The 22,900-nt window shown below is 37.5% G+C and overlaps 1 protein-coding gene across 7 annotated transcripts in view; it reads right to left on the bottom strand.

Moving 5' to 3' along the window:
* EPHA3 (EPH receptor A3) overlaps positions 1-22,900 on the bottom strand; it is a 550,981-nt gene that overhangs the window by 63,652 nt on the left and 464,429 nt on the right. For all 7 annotated transcript variants that reach the window (XM_067546251.1, XM_067546250.1, XM_067546247.1 and 4 more), the window contains 4 exons: positions 11,575-11,699; positions 5,626-5,788; positions 1,890-1,992; positions 1,367-1,431 (listed from right to left, as the gene is read on the bottom strand). In XM_067546251.1, the coding sequence (XP_067402352.1) occupies positions 1,367-1,431; positions 1,890-1,992; positions 5,626-5,788; positions 11,575-11,699 (456 nt within the window). The remainder of the gene's footprint in view (positions 1-1,366; positions 1,432-1,889; positions 1,993-5,625; positions 5,789-11,574; positions 11,700-22,900) is intronic.

The raw sequence follows: 22,900 nt of genomic DNA, 5'->3' as shown, positions 1-22,900 counted from the left end.
TGATATCGCAGCCTGTGTGTTCCATGAAATAGAGCAGGAGGCAGAGAGAGAGAGAGAGAGAATGCACGTGGGTACTGGGGCAAGAGATGGCTCCAGACAAAAAGAATGATATGAACTGTCAAGCATCAAGGGCCCCATCGTGACTGTAATTAGGAAGCAGTTCTAATTTCCTAATGCTACTGTAGGGAAACACTATTGTGGAAAAAGGTTATTCAATTTTTACTTGGGATGCAAGTAACTACTACTCCAAACCACTGTCTTGTAAAGATGGTAGTGTCAGTGCTATGTGCAAAAGGAAACAAACAGGAAAACCATTTAAGCATAAACTAAAATAACCTTAAAATGCAATTTGCTATATAAATACAAGATACGATATTCTTTTCAGTGCTGTATTGGGGCCTTCATTTGTGCATGAAGCGGTTTAAAAACAGATTATGGACTTACTCTCAAAATGGACTAAGTGCATGAGAAATTTTAAGAAATTCATGAGAAAATAAATTCTAAATCCAACTTTTTATGAATGTTGGCTTCAGAAACCATGTTCTTTTCTCTCATTACAAAAATAACTTGAGCAATTAGCTTTAAGAAGTTAAAAGGTGTCCAAAAGAGGCCTTAGAACAGACAAAGTCTTGTATATTTATAAATTGCTGTTTGGTGACTGTAAAATAAGGTTCTGATCTAAAGACTATTGGGATCAATGGAAGGACTCCCATTCTCTTCAACAGGATTTGGATAAAGCCCTAAGAGAGCATAACTAAATTCTTCACTCTTGTCAGCTGGCTTCCACGTATTAAGACATTACGCAGAACATGTCCTTTAAGCACAGTGAAATTTGTAAATGACACCACACTTAGCAGGCATTCCTGTCTTAAGAAACTGCTCCAAAATCTCCTTCAATAAAATGAACATAATTCAAATCGAACTTTATTAGCAGACCAACTTTGTCAGGCAAACTATTTTTGTTGGTCCCTTGAGTAGTTGTCAAGACAGGATTCATTGTTTTTGTTTTTTGCTTAGGAAAAATGTTATTTAAATTTCACCAATGGTTGATAATAAGGAAGTTGAAGTGACATTTCTCATTTCAGAAATGCACAGCTGAATCAATGTAGTATTACTAATCACATGAATCATTTGAGCACAACCAACAATATTTTGTTCATTACTAATCTGACCCTGGAGGGAAGAAGTTGAAACAAAGATTAATTAATGGGGAGAACAACTCTCCACCAAAAAAACAAAACAAAAACCCTCTCTCCTAATTGCATTTCAATTTGTTAGTTTAATTTTTTTTTAAATCTGAAAAACATCAGTTGTTTTAGGGATTCACTTAATAAAACAGGAAATTATTGAGCCTTCAGTAACTTACAATGTCCATTACCAAAATGTAGCCTCTTCTCATCAGCACGTTTAGATTTGTTATAGCCACAGAATCTACAAGCAATGGAGAAAAAATATAAAGAAAAATATAAAACTTTGTATGCTAATTGCATATGGAAACAGAATAAAATGTCTGTTTGAAAGTTTAATGATATTTACATTCTCTGTACCCTACAGAGGCAAGCTATGTTCTCAGGGAATTCAAGGCAATTGACTAATGAGGGGATTTGTTGATTTTTTTTACCCCTACGGTTTAGTTCTACAATTGCCTAAAAATGTATTTGTAGGATTTTTTTTAAACAACTACTATATGATTGGTGCTGCTATTGTTATCAGGGTCATTACAGACTATGCAATAGTGCTCTGAGCTGGTAGGTTGCACACAAGGGGATGGTGAATTCCAGCTATTCTACTGCCTGACAGCGTTTGATTGACTGTGCTTATCAAGTCCCCTTGGCAGATGATGGAAAATGGGAGTAGGAGTAAATGTGTAAGACAGATGATGAACTAACCTCCCAATCAGGACATACACCACAACCGTGAGGAGAATAATTGCTACAGCAGCTGAAATGGCAATCATTACAACCTGGCTATTTTCGCTGGAAATGGAGAATGCTGGAAAGTTAAACAAAATAGTACAAATAAATAAAACAAAGCAGCATAAAACACATCACAAGTGTAGAAAACCAGGGCAGCTGATAAATTAAGTAACCACTGCATTGCTTTGACCTGAACTTTGAAAACATATTCCTGCCCCATTCGTAAGTAAATCTTCATCACATACAAACATGTGGAGAGAAAGGGAAAGTTTCACCTTATTGCCTGTGCAAGTTTCCAAAGGTTGATGATGATAATTATTTTTGTTCTTGTTACGGATGCTGATGCTAATAATATCAATTAATGTCATTCATGAGTAAGGATGACATTTTTAGGGAAGAAGTCCAAGCAAATCAATACTTATTGTTATTTATATTTCTATAAGATATTGTAGCTGAGGATCTTAAAGAGCTTTAGTGAGCTAAGCCCCATAATATCCTCTGAGGAAAGGGATTATTATCATAATTTTGCATTTGGGAAGAAATCTGATGGGAAAGATGCCTTCTTCAAAACTGGGGCAACAAGTTTGTGGGCTGTTGAGTAGAGGGAAATGGAGAGAAGGAGATCCAAGATAGAAAGGATCTGTAAATTAATTCAGGGAAATAACGCACTGTGAGGTTCAACGGGGAAAAACTCCTTAGTGAGGGCTCAATTTCCACATGGAAAGAAGTCACTATGCGTTATGGGCATGTCCTGGCTCATGTTCCATAGATTAGAGACATACAACAGCGCTTGTATGGCTTTGGCAGGCTAGTAATTGTGATCAAATTATGAGACGATTTGATATCTACCTATTACTGTGATATAAATTTATGGTTGGCCTGTGGCCTGTCACATTTTCTCCAAAGCTATGGGTCAGCTTCTTTCTGATTATCTTGCAGTGGCATCTTCAGTTTGTACATATTTTAATCGTATTAAAAGCAACCTAGAATGAACACAAGTAATGTTTTGCCCGTTATCACACACTTCCTATCATCAATGACATCTTCTTAGTACTCCTTGTTTGTCAGTTATGTTAAAAGCTGAAGGTCACCATGATAACCATTTGAAACTAAGTGATTTTAAAACAAGGAACTCAATTATTTCCCAGAATAAGAGCTGGGGGGAAAAATAGCTCACATATCAGAAACATTAAAGGATGTCAAGTGCAAGACCATTTGGCCGATTGCTAAATTTCTGTGTTTATTTTTATGACATTGCAGTCTCTGAACAGAAAGTTTCTTAAACCTCAGACTGTCAATCCTTATTACAAGCCCATAAGTAAAATTTACCACTACAGTATCTGTGGTATAATCCCAAGTCATGTTGTGTCTTTGGAATTTCCTGACTCTCTCCCCAACACACACCACCAAATTCATAGGTATGACAAATTAATCAAGGCTGAACACTGGAGAGGATTATATTTAGCGAGTTAGATTGTTGACATTTTCTCCAAAAAAATATGTTTTCATGCTTTCAGTGGGTAAGAGTCCCTGGCCCAAATGTTCAAACCTGGATGTCAAAGGTTAGGCACCTACATCCATATTTAGGCACCAAAATAAATTATCTAACTTTTACAGGTATCAGGCACCTGCAGCTCCTAGCAGAGAAAATGTCAGCTTTAATTTCAAGCGCAAAGGCGGTGATAGAGCTAACATCTGGATGGGCAGCTCTAACACGTGTCTTTTGAAAGTAACTATAAAACACAGAGAGAACAGAGGCCCCAGTTTAACAGAGCACATGCTTAATTTCTCCAGTGCCCCAACTACAAACAAAGGGCTCATACCTGCAAATCTCTCCCATCGACATAGAGCATCTTTACCAGATGCACTACAGCAGTGCAGTGTCATCAGTGCTGATGTAGCACTTCTAGTGTAGACTAGCCCTTCGTTTTATGTTCAACGGGTGTCATTTACACCTGTGCACAGGACCAGTACAAGGTCTGTGTGCCACTTCGCTCCCGTGTATGTGGGGTATTGGCGTGGAACTGGTACTCTGCACACTGGATGAATGTCACCCTTAGTGCATGTTTCTAATATAAATGGGCATAACTGACAGCAATATCTGTAGCAACACATTTCATCGTGTGAAATGATTATGAAGTTACTGAGGAGTTTGTTCTAAGTAGAACTGATCAAAAAACCAAATACATAAATGAATTGCAGGAAGGGTGATCCTTTGAAAGCCTTTTCATTCAATTCACTGATTGAAATTTTATTCTGAAAAATTTTCAGCTGGATTTGTTTTAATGAGTTCTTTTTTTGGTTAACATTTTGAAATAAGTCTTTAAAAAAAAAAAAAAAAAATCCACCTGTTAGTAAGCTGATTAGTCAAAACCAGCAAGGCAAAACACCCTGGAAAATAATCAGTAGAAAATGGGCTGCATGGCTGAAAGGGGCCACAGAACAGATTACAAATGACAAACAAAAACTGACAACTGCGCTGAAGAAAAACAAGCTAAACTTTTCATGAAATGTTACTGTAAAAAAAATTAAGGAACATTTTTTTTTAAAAAAGAGAAGATATGGTTTGGCGAAAAGTTTCATTTTCATAAGGGGTGTAGAGTGAACATGCAAAAGCGATTTAATTACTGCAGTGGTTGTATTTTGACCTAACGTAGGTCGACTTAATTTTGTAGCATAGACTTGCCCTCATGGAGGTGGATTAAGGAGGAGAAGCCGTCCTCAGTTTAGTAACATTCTTACATGCCACTGCAATGTTTTAAGTGTATATGTGCCCTTAGAATTTAAATGTAGTATTTGGACAAGCTACTACCTATCCTCTATTTGAAAACTGGGCCCAAAGTTTCATCAGAGGAGAAACATCAGGAAAGGTACACTGGGCACTATAGTTTTCAGTGTTTGTTTAAAACACGTCTCAATTGTCTCTTTAGACTTTCAGACTTCAAATAGGACCAATTCTTTCAGTGCTAATGCAGTAGATAAAATAATAGCTCAGCTTTGTACTTCTATAGCAGCTCCATCTAAAACTCTCAAAATGTTTCATAAAGGCAAGTGTCAGGTGGATAAGTATTTCCTCCACCCTATAAAAGAGAAAACCGAGCAACAGTGTTAAATGACTTGTTTAAAGATCACACAGAAATTTGGTGGCAAAGCTGGGAATAGAACCTAGATTGCCCAAGTCCAGACTTGGGATTTAATTGAAAGACAATTCTTCCTCTCCTGATTATACCAAATTCACGTCATGGCTATTTAAGGCAAGTAGCTGTGCTCCTCAGTGATGAGAATTATGCACTGACTTATGAGAACAGAGGAAAAATGAGACCCTCATTCTCTTGGAGTACGGCATTTTACAGTACACGGAGTGAAACAACAGGCTTGGAATATTATGACATTATGGGGCTTTTACTGTATCAGACTTCCTTCCTCAGCGGGAGCTGCCATTGAGCGTAGGACCATATTAACTTTGGCAACAGGAATAATATAGGGTAGGGAATGGAAGAAAATACCTCCTGAACTATTTACAGTATACTCTTTGTGGTATATTTCAATTTTAAGGATAAAATATAAAATTATATAGTAATATTACCCAGAAAGACACATCATAAATACAAATCGCATTTGCTAAATCAGAGAAGTAATGAAGCTAGCCATTCAAATCAGTCTACAGTTTGGCAGGAAAACATTTAAAGTCATTTGAAATAATACATACAATCTGGACTGGTTTCAAACTCAAACTTGCGGCTGTTTGTTCCGTATCCAGCTGCTGTTCGGGCTCGGATTTGGAAGACATAGGTGGTATCAGGTTTGAGGCTACTGATTGTAACATTAGTGCCTCTTGCTCTCAGAATAGTATAACTTGTCTCTTGCTCCTGCTTTGGGGAAAGAAAATTGCTATATTAAAACCCAACATACTCCAAATCAATTAAAGCAATACAGTATTTAGTACATTACCACCTGGGGTAGCACGGTCAGTTTTTTTCAATACTAATAATTATGAATTAAGTAAACTTTGTGAAGCAATGCAATTTAAATCTTCATGGAGCTGAGGATTAATAAGAATCTATAATCACTAGGGCCTCTTTTACCTGGTACTATATATTCTATTTACGAGACTTTTTTTTTTTAACGCTTTCCTATCACTTTGCTGGTAACCTGTATGTAGCATTACATGAAAATGTTACTTAAGACCCATAAAACCTAGCATCTCCAACTGCACCAAATTAGAAGCCAATTTAGAATCGTTACTGCCTGGTAGCCCTCTAGCTTTGGCTCCACTTTTACTGCCATGTGTTTTACAAGTCATTTTTTACTTTTATAGCAATAAGACCCTACTCAAAAACTTTACTTTCATTTTACATAGTGGTTAATAGAACTATATGGCAGTTAAACTCTGGGCCTGATCTTGCAGTACTCTCTCATGCAAGAACACCCAAAAGTCAATAGAGGCTTTGCCTGATTGAGGTTTGGGCTCTAAGAATCAAAGTGGTAAGATGTATCTGCTTTTTCCTCTTCTTTGCCAAAGAATGATGTGTAATAGTCATATTAAATATATAGAAAATAGGTATATATTAGCATATGTATCTATATTTGTGTGTATACACACACACACAAAGCACTGTCAGAAAAAAATAAAATACACTAACCTATAGATTAGTGTTTTATTTATTTATTTTCTGACAGACTGTTTTGTATGTAAAAATAGACAACTTAGTAAGCTTGGGAACATTTCATACCTTGAAAAAAGTTAATTCTGCTAAAACAATGACTCAGACGCACCTGTAACCACATAGTCCCGTGATTTAAGTACTTGGTGCTTTGTATTGTTTTAGTACTAAAGCTGTGCTGTGCTGAAATGGCGTTTTTTGGCTTCCTAAAAATGGCAGCTGGTTCCAGCACAGGAAAAGCACTGGACAAAAGCCATACATGTGGGGAACTGTGAGCAACTCAACTGCTTTCGTTCACAGAGGTTCATGTGAATCTCTTATTTTGTTTTTGTTTTGTTTCAAAAGTTGCTTTATTGCTTGGAAGACTTCAAAACTCAGAGCTAAACTCTGCTGGATTCACTGAGTTTTGCCTGGTTTTACCAGTTGTTGACAGCAGGCATACTCACCCAGCTTTGCATTTTACTGTGACATTTCATAGAGCATTAACCTGAGTTTGGAAGGTACTGTGTACATACCTATGAAAGTACTAAATTGAGTACTGAAATACCAATACTGAGCTTGGAAACTACCCTACATACTCTCAGGACCAATGATGCTTACTTTACTCATGTGAACATTTTTATTAACTAGTGTTGTCTTAGAGTATGTCTACGCTACTTTGTAGACCCAGGTCTGTGAGATCTGGGCTTGTGGTCTTGAGCATTCATGCTGCATTTTAAATCTGGTTTTACAATTGCTGGACCCAGGCCTCATGGCTGTACAAATGTCCATGCTTCATTACACAGACTTTCTAACTCAGGCCTGCAGCTCGAGCTGCGTCCACAGTGCAAAATGCCAAGGCTTGGATCTGAGTCACAGTGGGACATGGACTCTGATCCCCTCTCCCCCTCCCACCCGTCAATCTGATCTGAGTCAGACTGATTTGTGTGTGGACTGAAGGGGGCTTGGCCTCAAACCTGAGTCAGAGCCTGGGGTTTAGTGTGAAGTGTAGACACATACTTAGAGACTCAAACCCCAATTCACAAAATTACTGAAGCCTGTATTTAACATCAAGCATGTGACTAATCGAATGGATGTCAATAAGACAAGTCAAGTGCATAAAATTAGGCACACACTTAAGTACCTTCCAGAATCAGTGCCTTAAATAGGACTCCTTGTGAGAGAGTAAATTGGACTAGGTTTATCCCTGAAAAATTATTTACAAAAGCCTCTCTCATGGTCCATTTGCTTTCATACTAAGAATGAAAAAGATATCGGTAATTCATTTTATCAGGCACTTCTGCCCCTCTTAACAAAATAAAGTTTTAATTAAATGTTTAAATACACAGGTTATAAAAAATCAAATACAATGTGTGTATATATAGTTGAATGGATAGTCAGTTTGATCCAACTTTAGGTTATTTTTATGCAATGCAAACTTTTCCTTCTCATGCATCCACACACATGAGAAGAGAATGCAGGGTCATGGATGCATCAATTAATACTACTCAATGCTACTCAGTAAATACATGTTTATAACAGTGATATGGTGGATATCACAGTATCTTAGTTTATGGTCAATTGTGTAAGACATATGTTTTATATGTCAATTACTATGTTAATAGTAATCAAAAGCATAACACCACATATAAGCCTTAGTTTATCTTCCACGGGGAGGAAGTAGAACAACAAGCAGCAGGAATATACAAAAAGAAAAGAGAGTCTTTGCCAATGAGAACTTCAATCAAACACTAAGTTTGTTGATGAATTAGAAACCTAACTCACAAAGCGTATTCTACTTCAGCATTTCCTCGTGGTACACTAGATACTATCTTGAATGGGAAGAAAATCCTGTTGTTGTTAAGTAGTTCGTGTGCAATGAAAATTAGGTAATTTTAATCTATGTTTTGTTGAAGGTACTTCAGCTACCTTTAACATTTATAGTGGCAACATTAGTGAGAGTGAAGGCTATGCTTTTTTTTCCAGATATATAATCTTTATACTGTATTAGAAGGAATGTTTTATGTAACAATTATGGCAAGCACAGATAAGGAACAAAAAGGAGTTGAAAACTCTTCAGAAGCAATATATAGGTGCAACAATATTCTCTCTTCATCCAGAATCTGAACTGTACACTAATATGACAACACATAGAAAATTCATAGTATATATATCTAACCTACCCCCCAAAATGAGGAAGATGGAAGTTGAATGTGACTTAAGTCCACCCGTATATAGTTTGCTCTCCATCTTCAAGATCACAAAAAGCTTTCTTGTTCTTTATCTTTTCCTTTTTTTTTTTTTTTTTTTAAATTACTTTGCTGCACAAATGGCAACCCCCCTACCAAGGGGCACATCTATCTTAATCTAGTGAAACTGCTATTACCTAGTTGCCATATGTGTCAATGGTACTTCTGGCCACATTTTCAAAAAACCGTTTGTGCAAGTCATTGTGACCAGCCACTGTGTAACATATACATATCAGTATGGAAAAAGTTGCAAATTTTCTCCCCAAATAGTTTTAATAACCATACAGTTGGTTTGGATGGTATCAATACATGCCCATGTTCTACATATTTCTACGTGGAAATAGGGCTCTCTTATGACTTAGAGTGTCAAACTTTTAATCAAGTGAATACTGACTCGGAATATCTATTTGCATGAATGAGTAATTGTGAGAGTAAGGATTTGCAGCATGGGGCCTTTAGGCCTCACTTCAGCAAAGAATGTAAGCACGAGTTTAAGGTTAATCACACATACATTTCCACTGACTCCAATAGAACTACTTACATACTTAAAGTCAAGCACACACTTAAGTGCTTTGCTGAATAAAAGACTTATTTTGTCCTACGCTCCCATAGCTGTGTTGGTTCTACAATGTCGCTACTGGGGAAAAAATGGTAAAAATTCATTTTTAACACTTGTGTAAGCAGCTTTGACTCTGAATGCACAAACAGAATAGAGCTGGAGCTCAATCCTGCAAGTCATTGGGAGTTGAGAGAGCTCAGCCCTTCACAGTAGTTCACAGGATTGATCCCTTTTTTGAGTACTATTGTGCCATTTCACACAGCTACTTTTCGAGTACAGCCACTGTTTAAAAAATATACAAAAACACTTGGCTCATGTGCTCACCAAAATCAATCAGTGACCCAGTACTAAGTGCACACATAGAGTCCTCTCCCTAAGCAGTAATTTAAAAAAAAAAATGAATCAAAATCGAGATTGAACAAAAGAATCTTCCATTATGCCCTGGCCCCCACTAACTTCTTAGAGGACCAGGATGGGAAACAAGTTCCATCAGCTGGGATAATCATGCCACTGGGTCAGGGAAAACAGAATTACAGTCAAGGGCAACTAAAGCACCCTTGTAAGTCTCCAATGAAATGAACGATGTTCGTAAGTGTAAATAATCTGTCATGTGTGTAAGAGGTTTATTTTGTAGGTGCATTTAGATATAGGTGCTTTATGAACTACATAACTCTAAATCCTTCAGAAGACAATATTTTATGTGGTTTGGTTGGGGTTTTTTTAAACACTGATAAAAAATGAGAAAGGTCAAATAATTCCCATATGGTTATATTGCTGCAGGTAAAGACAACTTGATATAAGGTTTGCTTCTTCTTTAGGGACTTGATCCTGCTCCCATTGAAATTGATGGCCAAACAGAAACAGGATTGGTCACAAAAAAAGAACCTCTGTAAACTACGGCTGTTTGAAATGGGTGTTGTTGTTGAAAAGGGTTAGGAAGGTGTTTTTTCTATAGGACAAGTAAAGCTTAAGCGGTTTCATCCCTCCTAATAGCAACATTCAACAGCAGATCACTAAAGGGAGGCCTCATGCTACTAAGGGCTTGTCTACATGGGGAATTAATCTGGAATAGCTATTCATGATTAACTCTTATTCTGGAATTAACTAATTAACTATTAATGCGTGGTAGCCAGGTTCACACAGATAATCTGCAGCAGAAGATTCACCCTCCAGTTTGTTGCGTACTAAACGTTTGTGCAGACAAGTTCTTGGTATCTGTGTGGACCCTGCTGCTGCACACGAAAAGTTCTCTACTGCACTTGACTCTTTTCCTAAATGAAAGTGCACGATGGAACTTTTGGCCTGCAGCAGAAGGGTCCACAACAAGGGCAGCTGGCTAGTGTGGGCGTAGATTTACAACTCAGCTTGCCAAGAACTACGTGTTTGTATAGACAAGCCCTTAGTTTAATGCATTTGAATTAAACTAACTCAGAATAAGGTACTTTTATTCTGGAATAAGAGCGTCCACACATGGAGTTAATCAGGGAGAGTTATTCAGCTTTAAATCTACACCCCTCTTTATTCCAGATAAATCTTTTGCAATGTGTACACAAGCCCTGAAACTTCATTATCTTTACCAAGTATACCAAATTATATGAGGTACCGACAAACAACTGAAAGTATAATACTATTTCAAAATAAAATGAAGTGTGTTTAGTGACCCATTTCCATAGTTTTATTTCCTTCCTTTCCATGCATTCATTTATTCACTAATTAGCAAAATTCAGTCATTCACAATGGGTCTCCCAATTCTTACCATGCATTACTGGAGTGATGTAAATTGTAAACAAGACACTAAACAGAAAGATCTACTCTCTCTCGATTCACTTTTGTGCAAATACGTTTATGCTGCACTGAAACACCAGCTCATTAATGCATGTATATTGGAAACATTATATACGTGAGTAAACACAATACAACTGAGAAGAAAAAAGCTGCTTTACATTACACCTGTTTTAGTTTCTATACTAATTTTGGAGCTTTCTGACATGAATTTGAGGCACAACACTACTTACCAACTTCTTTTTTTTTTTTCACATTCTCATCATATTCTCCCTATTATAATTAAATTGAAGAGTTTCAATATTTAGTTGCCACTGAGAGCGAGCAAATGGGTGCATTCTAGCAGATTTAGTGAAGGAAACAAGAAATTATTTAAGTATAAGGGTATTGGCACACAAATCTCCCCTTCAATCCTTTCCTCCCACCTTTTCATAGTACTTGACCTCGTAGTCCAAGATGATGCCGTTAGGCTGCTCGGGTTCTTGCCAAGACAGAGACACGCTATTTCGGGATGTCCGGTCTTTCCTAATTATTGTGATGGGGGATGGGGCTGTAAAAAGAGGAAGGTAGGGGGGAGAGAAAAGCAAATGGAGTTTATCACTGTTCTAATCCTTGGCAAGGAGGTATCGTTTCCATTTAAAAGACTCCTGAGTATATGTCTGGCCCTGTATCAACACTCAGCAGCTGGATTATAGTCTTGGTGCACATGCCTTCAAGCACACTGGCCTGAAGGAAAGTGAGCTGTGACTTTCTGTTACCGGTGGACTAGTGGCAAGACAGCAGATGTTTTCAATCTGCTACTATAATGTAAGCAATAAAACACATTTGATATATTAAAAAAAACCCAACCAAAATAACGGTACTACCTATTTGTTATAATGTTGCAGCATTATTATTACCAGGCTCTGCAGATCACTGATAATGTTTTCATATGCAAGTATACGACAGGACTGGAATACATTACATACAAGGAGTCTCATGGTATCCATAGTTAATAATAATCATCAGCATATTGTGGAATACATCCTTTTTATGAGAGTATTTGGTAAGGATTCCCCTGATGCAAATTGTTCCCACATACATCACATTTCCTTTACAGTGTTCCTTTTAAAATAAAAAACCTAAAATGCAAAATACATGTGATTTAACTTACACTGCCAGTAATTGTATTCCTGAGATACATTAATCACAAGTACGGATGACAAGCTATGGCATGCCACCCACTAACCCACTACTAGTACTAGAGGTATGGCAGTGAAAATCCTCATCTCATGAGATTTCCAACACAAAGAATTTCAATTAAGCTTCAGACCACCATTTTTTGGATGCTTTTCCAAACCAGCACTGAAATCCTGGACTCTTGAAATCTAAAGTACAACTTCCATTTACTTCTCTGGGTCCATTCTTTTGAGCTTTGGCCATCACCAGTTGGGAGGTAACTCAGCAACTATGAAATATTTGCTATTTTGATATTTGTTAGTGTCAGCTATTATCCATTCCCATGCATTAGCACAGTGCTGTTACGTTTTGGTTTCCAGGACTGCACGAGAACTTCTAAATGCCAGATAAATTGTTTTCATTAAAACAAACAAACAAAAAGGAATAAATTAAAATAAAAACCCATTTCTGATCATACTTGATTTTGCTAAGCTCTGTAAATGATTGGAGCATTAAAAAAATATATCCACCCCAGCCAAATGTATACACTTTATATACAATATTTTTATATTCAATCTCCTATTCGTTGCCATATAGTCCCTAACATTTGCATTTCAGAAATATTCTCTCTTCATTCAAATCTAAGAAAACATTTGTCTCGCAGTTAGTCTATTACTGAATCTGGATTTTGGGGGAATGGGGGAATCTATATTAATTTTACTTATATTGACCAGATCTACAAACCCACTGTGCTTGTTGAAAAGCATTAAGCATGGTATTTAGGATTGGTTTGTAATGTATATCCTTGAGTAATTCCACTCTTGCATAAGTATAGGCCACTGTTACAGGCAAAATATCAGAGTGATTAGCCTTTAGGACTGTTCTAATATAGCAAGTCCTACATTAAGTCAGCCCCTCCTGCTTGCTGCTTTAATGCCCTTGTAAGTCATTTTTATGCCCTTCTAAGTCATGCTGTTTTTCATTTTTGTATTTGAACAGCATATCAAGCCTAGTACCCCAGCTGGTAATGCTTCCTATTAAGGTAAGATTCACAAAAATATTAATAGTTAGTAAACGATTAACAGAAATGGCTTTTTCCTAATAAATTATTGTAAAATGCACTATAACATATTGTCGAGACAGATCTAAATAATTGAATGCACTTCAATACATAAATGCTGTGTTAAAGCTTTCTTATAACATTGTATTAGTTATTTTAGATTTATTTATACATCTCTACAAATGTTACAAGTAACACATCACACACTATTTTATTAGAAAAGTGTTTGCTATGCATTTATCAATAGCAATATACATTTATACAGCTCCTCTCTACCCTAGGGATCCTGAAGCACCTTAGAAACTATATATACATAGCAGCTAACTGGTACATGCACACTGTGCAGAATAAATGGGAAGGGAAATTTTAATCACAGCAAAAATGCTGTTATACAAACTTCTATAGATCTTAAATGTCCATACAAAGTACTTGTCTCATCTGAAACATTCAACACACAGCATAGTACTTAACTACAGCTGTCTATAGCAGGATCTGAATCTAAGATGCCAGCAAAACCAGGAATTTCAAACCTGGTGTTTAAACTACTAAGCTGCCTCCTCTAAAAGGCCTGCAAATGTTACTTCATTTAAAAAATATTAACCTCCGGCTCCTTTGGAAACAGCGTAGATAGTCTGGGGAGGGGCTGTTTGTTTTAAATGATACTCTAAACTCTCCATGTTTAGGGGCGGAGAGACGTTTAAAGAACAACAAAGAGCAGTTCACTTTTTAAAAAAATGGTCCGTCCATTTTGTATATAGTCTTGGAATGGGTTTTCCAGTCTATTCCTAAAAATAAGGAATGAGTAGGTGGGAGGGGGAAATTTAAACATCTTAGGTCCTCATTCAGGAAATCATCCCTATTCAGCTCAGCACTTAAGCACATGCTTAAATCCACTGCAGTCAAAGGGACTTAAACACACATTTAAAGTTAAGCATGTGTGTAAGTGCTGTCCTGAAGAGAGATAGACTTAAGTGTGTGCTTAAATACTTTCCTGAAATTGATTCTTTAGTTTGGGTTAGTTTAGGAGTGTTCCAGATTTAGCCACTGGTCTGGATTTATGTGGAATTGTGTCAATTACCTTTTCCACATGTTCCCAGAGTACATTTTAATAAAGAAAGAAAAATGAAATACCTTTGAAATAATTTTCTTTAGAAAATTGACCTATTTTTATTTTTCATATTCTCTTGTGACTCTTGAATGCAAGAACTTTATTCTGCTCTCACTTACACTGATACAAAACTGGACTAGCTCCATTGAAGTCAACAGAGCTTTATCAGTGTAAAACCAATGGTTTCTATTCTAATAATAAAAGCAGAGTAAATGAGAGAAGAACCTGGCCCAAGACAGGCGCCAAGTTTTCCAAGAGGCATGCCACATCCTAACATGGCCAATCCTTCCTTCACAGCAAGGGTATAGAATTCCACTTCTTTCACATGATGAGGAATCCAGCAAAAGTGAGAAGCGGCAGTAAGAGAACTGACATTAAAAACTATTTTAAAAAATGATGAGAACATCAGAGATATGTAAAATCTGTAGGTCCTTCAAACAACCTTAGGAAGGGAGAGCTTGAAGATTTCTCTCCAACCTCAACATTCTCAATAACTACAATAACCTCAGACTGAAGAAAGAAGTCTCCTATCAGCAGGACTAGTGAGAACTGCTTCAAACTAAAAAGAAAAGAATCAATTTCTTAATATACCAATTGGATTTTACTTTCTCCAAAGGCTGCCAAAAATATTCAGCACTAGAATGCTTTGAACATGCTTTCTCAATGGAGGCATTTTTGGTTGATGTAAACACAGACAATTTTATCGGTACAGTTTGCATTTTGTGAACTGATTGTATAAACATTCAACTCAATTCAAAGGTAATCTAAATGAAACTGTTTTACTGAGGAAAACATATACAGAATTCAAGATAAAACTGTATGAAAAAAAAGTTTAGGTTACGACATGTAATAAACTTCCACTGAAAACAATATTAAGACTGCCATTGGTTTCACTGGGTGTTGGATAAACCTCATCTATCAGTTTTCTGTTGTTTGTGTTGGTGGTGTGATATGTCTATTATTAAAGTCATTAACTTTCTCACAATACAGGTTTTTGGGTTTTTTATAACAATCTTATCGCATATTTACACCATAAGTGAGCACTAGGATTAATTTTCCTTCATGAGCAAGGAAGGATGTCTATTTCCATACACATGTGCAATGTACACATCTATCAAATGATTATTTGTCCACGTACTGCATGACTTGTTCTTGAGCACTCTAAGCAGTTAACATGCAGAAACAGAACCCGCACCAGGGGAACTCAGACAAGATGAAATACAAGTTTACTATGGGAAATTTACTTTGTGTATTTAATATTATGTCGACTTTTGTGACAACTGAGGACCTGGATGTTGAAAAGGTAATGAATTGTATGGACTGTCGTGATCCAGGGAGCTTAAGTTCACAAGTGTAAAAACCTCATAAAGTGTAAAAAACCTTCACACATAACTGTTAAAAGTGCAAGCAAGTAACATGAAGGGTCTAGCAGAGAGGACAATAAAACTGCTGAAATTGATTTCCCAGAGAAACTAACCCCAACAGATCATTTGTTTTCCTCCAGTTTAATAGCAGCTGTATATAAATCTCCTTATTGACTATTTTATTCCTTGGTCATTGTTTTCATATGTGACTGATTTACAGATGTACATACTGTAAGTGAAATTTCCATGTCCTATGAGAGGGAAAATTCAGAATTGTCTCTGGGAAGCCATATATATGCAACTGGTGAAATGTTTAAAGTCATCTGGTTTCTTGTTTAGTCCTGCTGGTCACAACTTACATTTTATCGGAAATCTTGTAAAGTTATGTAGGATTTAGATCTAAATAGAGTGTGGTCCACTGACTTCCAATAGCGATGCACCTGTATTTTTTAAGGATGAAATATTCCAAGTACATTCAGGTAGCATGTAGGGAAAATTAGTGCTTTAGAGAGGATTTGTTCAAGAGTGGGTCTGAGGCACTGGGAGTGAACTAACTACTGAGCCTATTCCCTGAATGCACCTTTTCATTGAACTATTTAAAAAAAATGAGACTATTTTTATTTATTTATTGTGATCTGATGACATTATTAACTAATCCTGACTTTATAATCTGAATACATCCCAATGCATTCCCTACAGAGACAATCCTCCCGCCCCCCCCCCACCACCCATCTCTAGAGATTTGCATGGAATTATGTATTTTAAATAGATTTAAGTTTTTCAACTGAGGATCTGGTTGATTGGGTAATGAGATACCGAGCCTCCCATCCCAACACCACTTGTTCATTTTCATCCCCAACTGCAGTGACAGAAAGATGTTAACAACTGGCACCTGTTCGGTGGCCTATGTACAATGAGTCCAGTTCTCAGAGTACCAATGTCCAAGTCACAAAAACCACTACCCAGCACTGGCACTATTGGCACCCTTGCTGGAAGTACCAGTGGAGAGACCAAGGATAGAACGGACATAAAGAATACTTTTCCACATATAGGTGGTCCCCACAGAATACAGAAGGCACGTTCATATTGTAAAGCTCTCTGGGGTAATGCTGCCAGTCTCATGTGGCTAAATAAAAGGCTCAAGTGTTTATCTCAGTCCAGCATCTTTCACAAACAATAAATTCTCTCTCTCTCTAAGACAAAAACCCAATCACCACCCCTTTCCCCCCTGCTTCTTTCAACCAGACTTTAGAACAAGGAGAAACCAATACAGGGATAATTTTGTGACTAAGCTCTTACAATTTTGACTTTATCCAACATACCACTATCTACCAGCATTCCATTTGTTTAGCAGTCAAACGTAACGGCAATGGAGGTACATCTGCAGGTCTCAATAACTTTTATTAAAATTCTCTCTTGATGAACCATTGTATTTCCCTTTAGAATTGTGATTTTCTCCCCATCTTTCTTCTCCCCCCACAATCCCAGGCTAGTCTCTAACAATGGTTTATTCTTTAACTTTGCTTATAAAAAGCAGGAGTTGAAATATTTTTTATAGGGACCTCTCTTTGATTGCATTACAATGTACTCTCTTAATGAAGTGCAGTTAAACATGCTGCCACCATATATAACGTCCTGCTAGAACAAGTCATTACAAGGTTAAGCACATTCCAGAGAGGGCACAAACAGAACATTGTATCAGGTGGCTCATATGGCTGGTGGAAAAGACAGGAAATAGTTATATTTTAATGACATCTTTGGAAAGCTGCTAAACCCTACACCTCCCTCCCCCAGAGACAATCACCCCACTCTTGAAAGCATGCACAGACACAGTCCTTTACCCTTTAATCTCCAGGATATGCAGTTAAACTAACATTGTACTTTTGTATGTGTGTTTACACCTTTTGTTTAAGTTACTACACACTCAATATATTTTTATGACATGCACTGTAGAATGTCATTGGATTCTTTAGAGTCATTAAGTGATTGTCAAACTGAATGGAATCCATACTTCTTGTCCTCCCTTTTCTCCAGAGGCCTAGAATTTGGGACCATATCAAGCCCCAGCTCCAAGAGGATGATGTCAGGATACAGAGCTCTAATCCTGGAGCTGGCTCAAACCTTTGGTGGAACACACTAAGGCGGATGGAAAGGGGAATGGTTTCTGACAGAGGGCTGTCAGGAAGTAAGGGTTTACACTTAAAAAATGATTCAGTGGTAGGAAAGTAGGAGGAGGAAGGAGAGATGTTAACAGGAGGCATGTTAACTTGGAAGATGCGGAACTCAAATCCGAATTATAAGGGGCTGATTTTGGTTGTATCCCAAACAAGGCTTTTCCTTGTTTTTTGTTAAAGTCCATCTCTACTCCTAAGAATAGGCACCTGGGAGGACAGTTTTCACTGTGAAGAGTTTGGCTATTGCAACTTGCTAGCCAAGTCTGCAACTTCTGGGACAACATGGAATAACACGTTCTGCTCGGGACACGTGTGACACTCTACAAAAACGTTAAATTTAAACATTATTTTAGACATTTTTAAAGGAACTTTTTCACTAGTTCAGTGCATGGATGGCTTTTTGCATCACAGAGAGGAATGCTCAAAAGTATTCTGCAGGCTAGTGAACAATAGTGCTTGGCTGCAGACTCTGGGACGACAGCAGGCATTGCACAAATGACATGAAGAAAAGACGGAAGGGCAAAGAATGTAAAAGGAAAAAAATGAAGCTCCAACAGGAACTGCTCTAAAATACAGCTGGTTATTTTCACTCTCAAGCACAGAGGAAAGCCACATTCTGGGCAGCAGCTGTCACTAGACAAATGAGTATCAAGGCTAATTTCTCACCAGAACAATTAATTTTTAAATTAAAAGCAAACTTTATTAAGTTATTAACTTTCACATGCTCACATCTCTCTTGCTGTCTGTTTTTGTGATCTCTTTTCAAACACCTGCTGCACTACAGGCAAAATGCTTGACTTACTCATATGCTTAACATGTGTGTGATAAATCATGGACACACCATGTCCATTTGAGAAGTATCAGGCTGCACAAGGCACTCACTTAAGAAACTAAAAGTTATGGTGCCATGGCATTCACAGTTATTTCACAGATGAGGGAAACATCATGTATGCTTTCATAATGTTTCATCCTAAGGTACTCTTAACAACAATGCTATTCTTTCTATTCTCTGGATGAAATGGGAGGGGGCAAGAAGGGGGAAGGAAGCTTCTCAGCACTTCATATTTTCACTCTATAGTTATAACGCTGTATCAATTAACAAAACAGTTTAATTTCCCCTGCCCAACCCCACGGTCACATTAATTTATGCTTTCCTATAGTCTTGTGCCTCCTGGTGTGAGCTTTCAAGTAAGAGGGAATTATTCACCATGACTGCAACACCAAATGTCAGAATCTTATTAGGCTATTGCACTCCAGGAAACTAAGTTATCACCTAAACTGGAAAAATTCCCTCCAGTTTCTAACAAATGTCATTAAGAACCACTTGTATGTGTGCCAGTATCTTAAACTGAACTCCTGCCCTGAGAAAATGGGTGCTGTTGGATTAAGGGTTTTTGGAACAAAGACTTTTTTTTGCTCTAAGAAGCAGCACTAAAGGCCTTTGGTCTGCCAGCAAATGTCCTCAGAGCGGGTTCAGTCTGGTTCCAGAATATTGGGGCACATTGGGAACAGACGCAATCTAAAAAATCTTGATTATTTTAGAGATATTCTTTTTTTTCACTCTGCCTCTCCATGATTCTTTGTTACACCAAGGTAGGCAAATTCTCAGTTCTTACTTTAATACACACTATCTCTGCCTGACACTATACTGCCCACCAATTTCAGCTTTAGACTATCTACTCAGCCTCAGATGCTAAACTGTTTGGACTGGTAAACTCCAGCTAATAAATGCAGCCTGCTCTGGACTTAAATGCTTTAGGCTGAAAGACTACAAAAAATGAAAAGTGACTTCCACTCTTTTAACCACTTCCATGAGAGATGTTGGTGTCCAAACTAGACAACCCTACAAACTTTTATTTTGAGCCACCTCTGCCACTGGCAGGTTGGAATTAGTTACTCAGTGTCAAAAGTCTGCAGAATAGGTTTGCATCATTTCAGAGCATGCCACTCTACAAGAGTCTGATGAGGTGGTGGTGGAGCCATAGACTCAGAAGGACAATACAAGGCCTTCAAACCAAACTGCATATAGGCTTTCCAACAAAAAGAGTGTTCACCGCTTTAAATCATAATTGTAGTTTAATTGAGGAAGCTTTTATTAAGTTCTGAATACTTTATGGACACAAAACTCCCCTTGGCTGCAGTGGGAATTTTGAGCATGCAAGGAATGTTGGATCTGTCCAGAAATTGGTGGAAGGATGTCTGAGGATAGCAGTGTAGATCAAAGAAACAGGTAGTTTTAGTTAGCTTTAGTTAGCAAGTTGTTAGCTTTGCTTACATTTCAAAGGTACACTGATTGCCTCTCTCAATGATGCTATACCTTGCAATATCAGCACTTGCACGGAAAGAAAAATGAATAAGATGAATAAGAAACTGTTACATGTTTAGCTGAACACTAAATGTTTTCCTTGCCTGCATTTCTCTCTTTTGTATTGTTTTAACAAACCAAGATGTTTACAAAGAGAGCTTCCGGGTCATGCCATCTCACATTCAGAACCTAAAGAAATGCGTACTAAGATATAAATGGATATGTGGATCAATGTTAATGATCATTATCCATTTTCATCTAATCTACAATTCCAAGACCTCCACTTAAAAGGTGGGGATGGTGGGAGTCAAGATACGGGAGCTGATGGGCATCAGTTGAAGGAAGGGACTGAGTCACAAGCTCCATACTGGAACTTTCTCAAAGATGAGTGGAGTTCAGACCTAAGCTGCTGTTTGGCACATTGAAGAGATCGATGTCAGCCATGAAGTTCAAATCCCGGGCATAGCTTCCCAAAGGCTCCGGGGGGTTGGAATCAAAGGTTTGGATGTGGATCGTCTCTATCCAATAACAGTGTGAGAGTGGAGGACACTCCTACATTTCACTTCCTTTTTTGCACTGCTACAGGATGAGTGTTACTGAGTTAAAATGATCCTTCAGCAGCCCTGGGACTGGACTGTAAAACACATTTGAAAAGCGTAAAATCCTTATTTATGCCAGGAATGTTTGAAACTCAAAAGATAAATGTCATTCAAAAAACAAGCATGTCCTAGGTATCCAATATGTAATGGGACACAGCTGTAATAACAGTCATTGAACCACAGGCTCCCTGCATCATGTCATTAGTTGAATTTTAATAAGTCTATCTTCTGGTCCTTTTTTATAAGGGCCAATGGGAAAGAAATAAATATATCATGCACCAAACATCTGTGGCTTTGTCATATAGTGTCTCTTAAAAGATATATCTACTTAAGGGACCTGTCTTAGAATATAGATTGTAAAGTGCATACAACCATCACTAAAAATGGATTTTATTTAAACAGAGAACATCACACCTCATATGTGCGTTGCTAAAGAAAGTGCATTTTAGTGTAATAGAAAAAAGCATGTATTCACATCAAACTTTCATAGTTCTTAAAAATAATCCAAGGTACATTTCTAATAGAACTAAAGGCCCGCCTCGTTGCAATATATCTTATACAAAGCCACCTATTCCCTCAAGCTACCAGACACAGGGAAGGCAAAATCCTAAATCTGAGATTTTGAGGGTTCAATACAGATGCTCAGTGGACTTCTGCATGCAAATAGGGCTGTAAAATAATTCTTCTCTATTTTTAAATGTTTATTTCCAAGATAAAGTCAGAGCTGCGAAAGTAGTTTGATGATCTGCACTTCAGAAAAGCAGACCAGGGTATAACCCATCCACTAGGTCTCTGGCTAGAGCCATTTATTCCCTCTGCTCTGCCAGTGATGCCAGCCTTGATACCCTATTCATGTTTCACCTTCAGGCATCTCTGCACATTTTTTCATACCAACCCCTGTGCATGGATAATCTAGTTCAAGCCACCAACTTCTCCTCTGTCAAATCCCTCCTGGAAACCCAATTATTTTGTGTTCCAAACTGCAAAAAGTTGATCATCCAAAAAATGTTATGAGACAAACAAACAGCTCAAATACCATATAATCTCTGTGTTGGACTCAATATCAAGTTGTATTTACTGTCACTGAATGATTTGGTTCCAAAGATGTGATACACTACACAGAATTTTCAGGGGAAAAATGTCATGTCAGTGACTTGCCTTAAGATAACAATAACATACAACAGTTTTAGGTTATTGCTAGCTTAGGGCACATCATTGCCATTTCCCCTGCGCATTTGCACAAGCAATTTCTATCATCTTTAATTATCATACACATCACATTAGGGCAACATTCTGATCTCTGATGTACACAGTGGACTTCAATTCAAATACATGTTCAACACACGTCAGGAAAGTAGTGCATTGATTGTCTCTGATTGGATGAGCATAAACCTTAGATTCAGCTTTTTGGCCCATATATAATTTGGGCATGCAAGCTTAAAGTCTGCTTTTTTGCAAGCTTTAACCCCAGTAAAATAGGATTCGTGTGATTCTGCTCATGGCAAGCAAACATGAAAGCGTGAACATAGGCAAAGATAAGTTGTTTAAAACACTCAAATGACTCTAAGTGGGAAACTGTTTGCAGTGTTGATCCAACACTAGCCCTATGCATGTAAAGAGAGAGGAATGTCAGAACTGTGCTCATTTCTATAGGTTGAATAGTACTTTACCCGCAGTGCTGTTGGAAGGAAATTGAATCCACTCTGCTTATCCCAAAAGTCTGACACTTCAAAAGAGGATGCCAAATTAGTTCTCATAATAAATTTTAAAATGTATTCAGTTGAATGTGATTATTTATTTGTATTATCATAGCACCTAGGAGCCCCAATTATAGAACAAGATCCTATTGTGCTAGGTGCTGTACAAATAGAAGAAAAAAGACAGTTCCTGCCCCCAAAGAACATTCACAGTGATGGACTGAGGCAAACAGAAAACACTTTGCTCTTATTTCCTTCCACTCCATGCTCCTCATTAGTATCCTTT

The sequence above is a fragment of the Emydura macquarii genome, unplaced genomic scaffold, assembly GCF_026122565.2.
Source record: "Emydura macquarii macquarii isolate MOO-44397 ecotype Brisbane River unplaced genomic scaffold, CSIRO-AGI_Emac_v2 contig_1119, whole genome shotgun sequence".
Lineage (NCBI taxonomy): Eukaryota > Metazoa > Chordata > Testudines > Chelidae > Emydura > Emydura macquarii.
The sequence above is the reverse complement of the archived record's forward strand: the minus strand, read 5'-3'. Positions and strand labels throughout refer to the sequence as shown.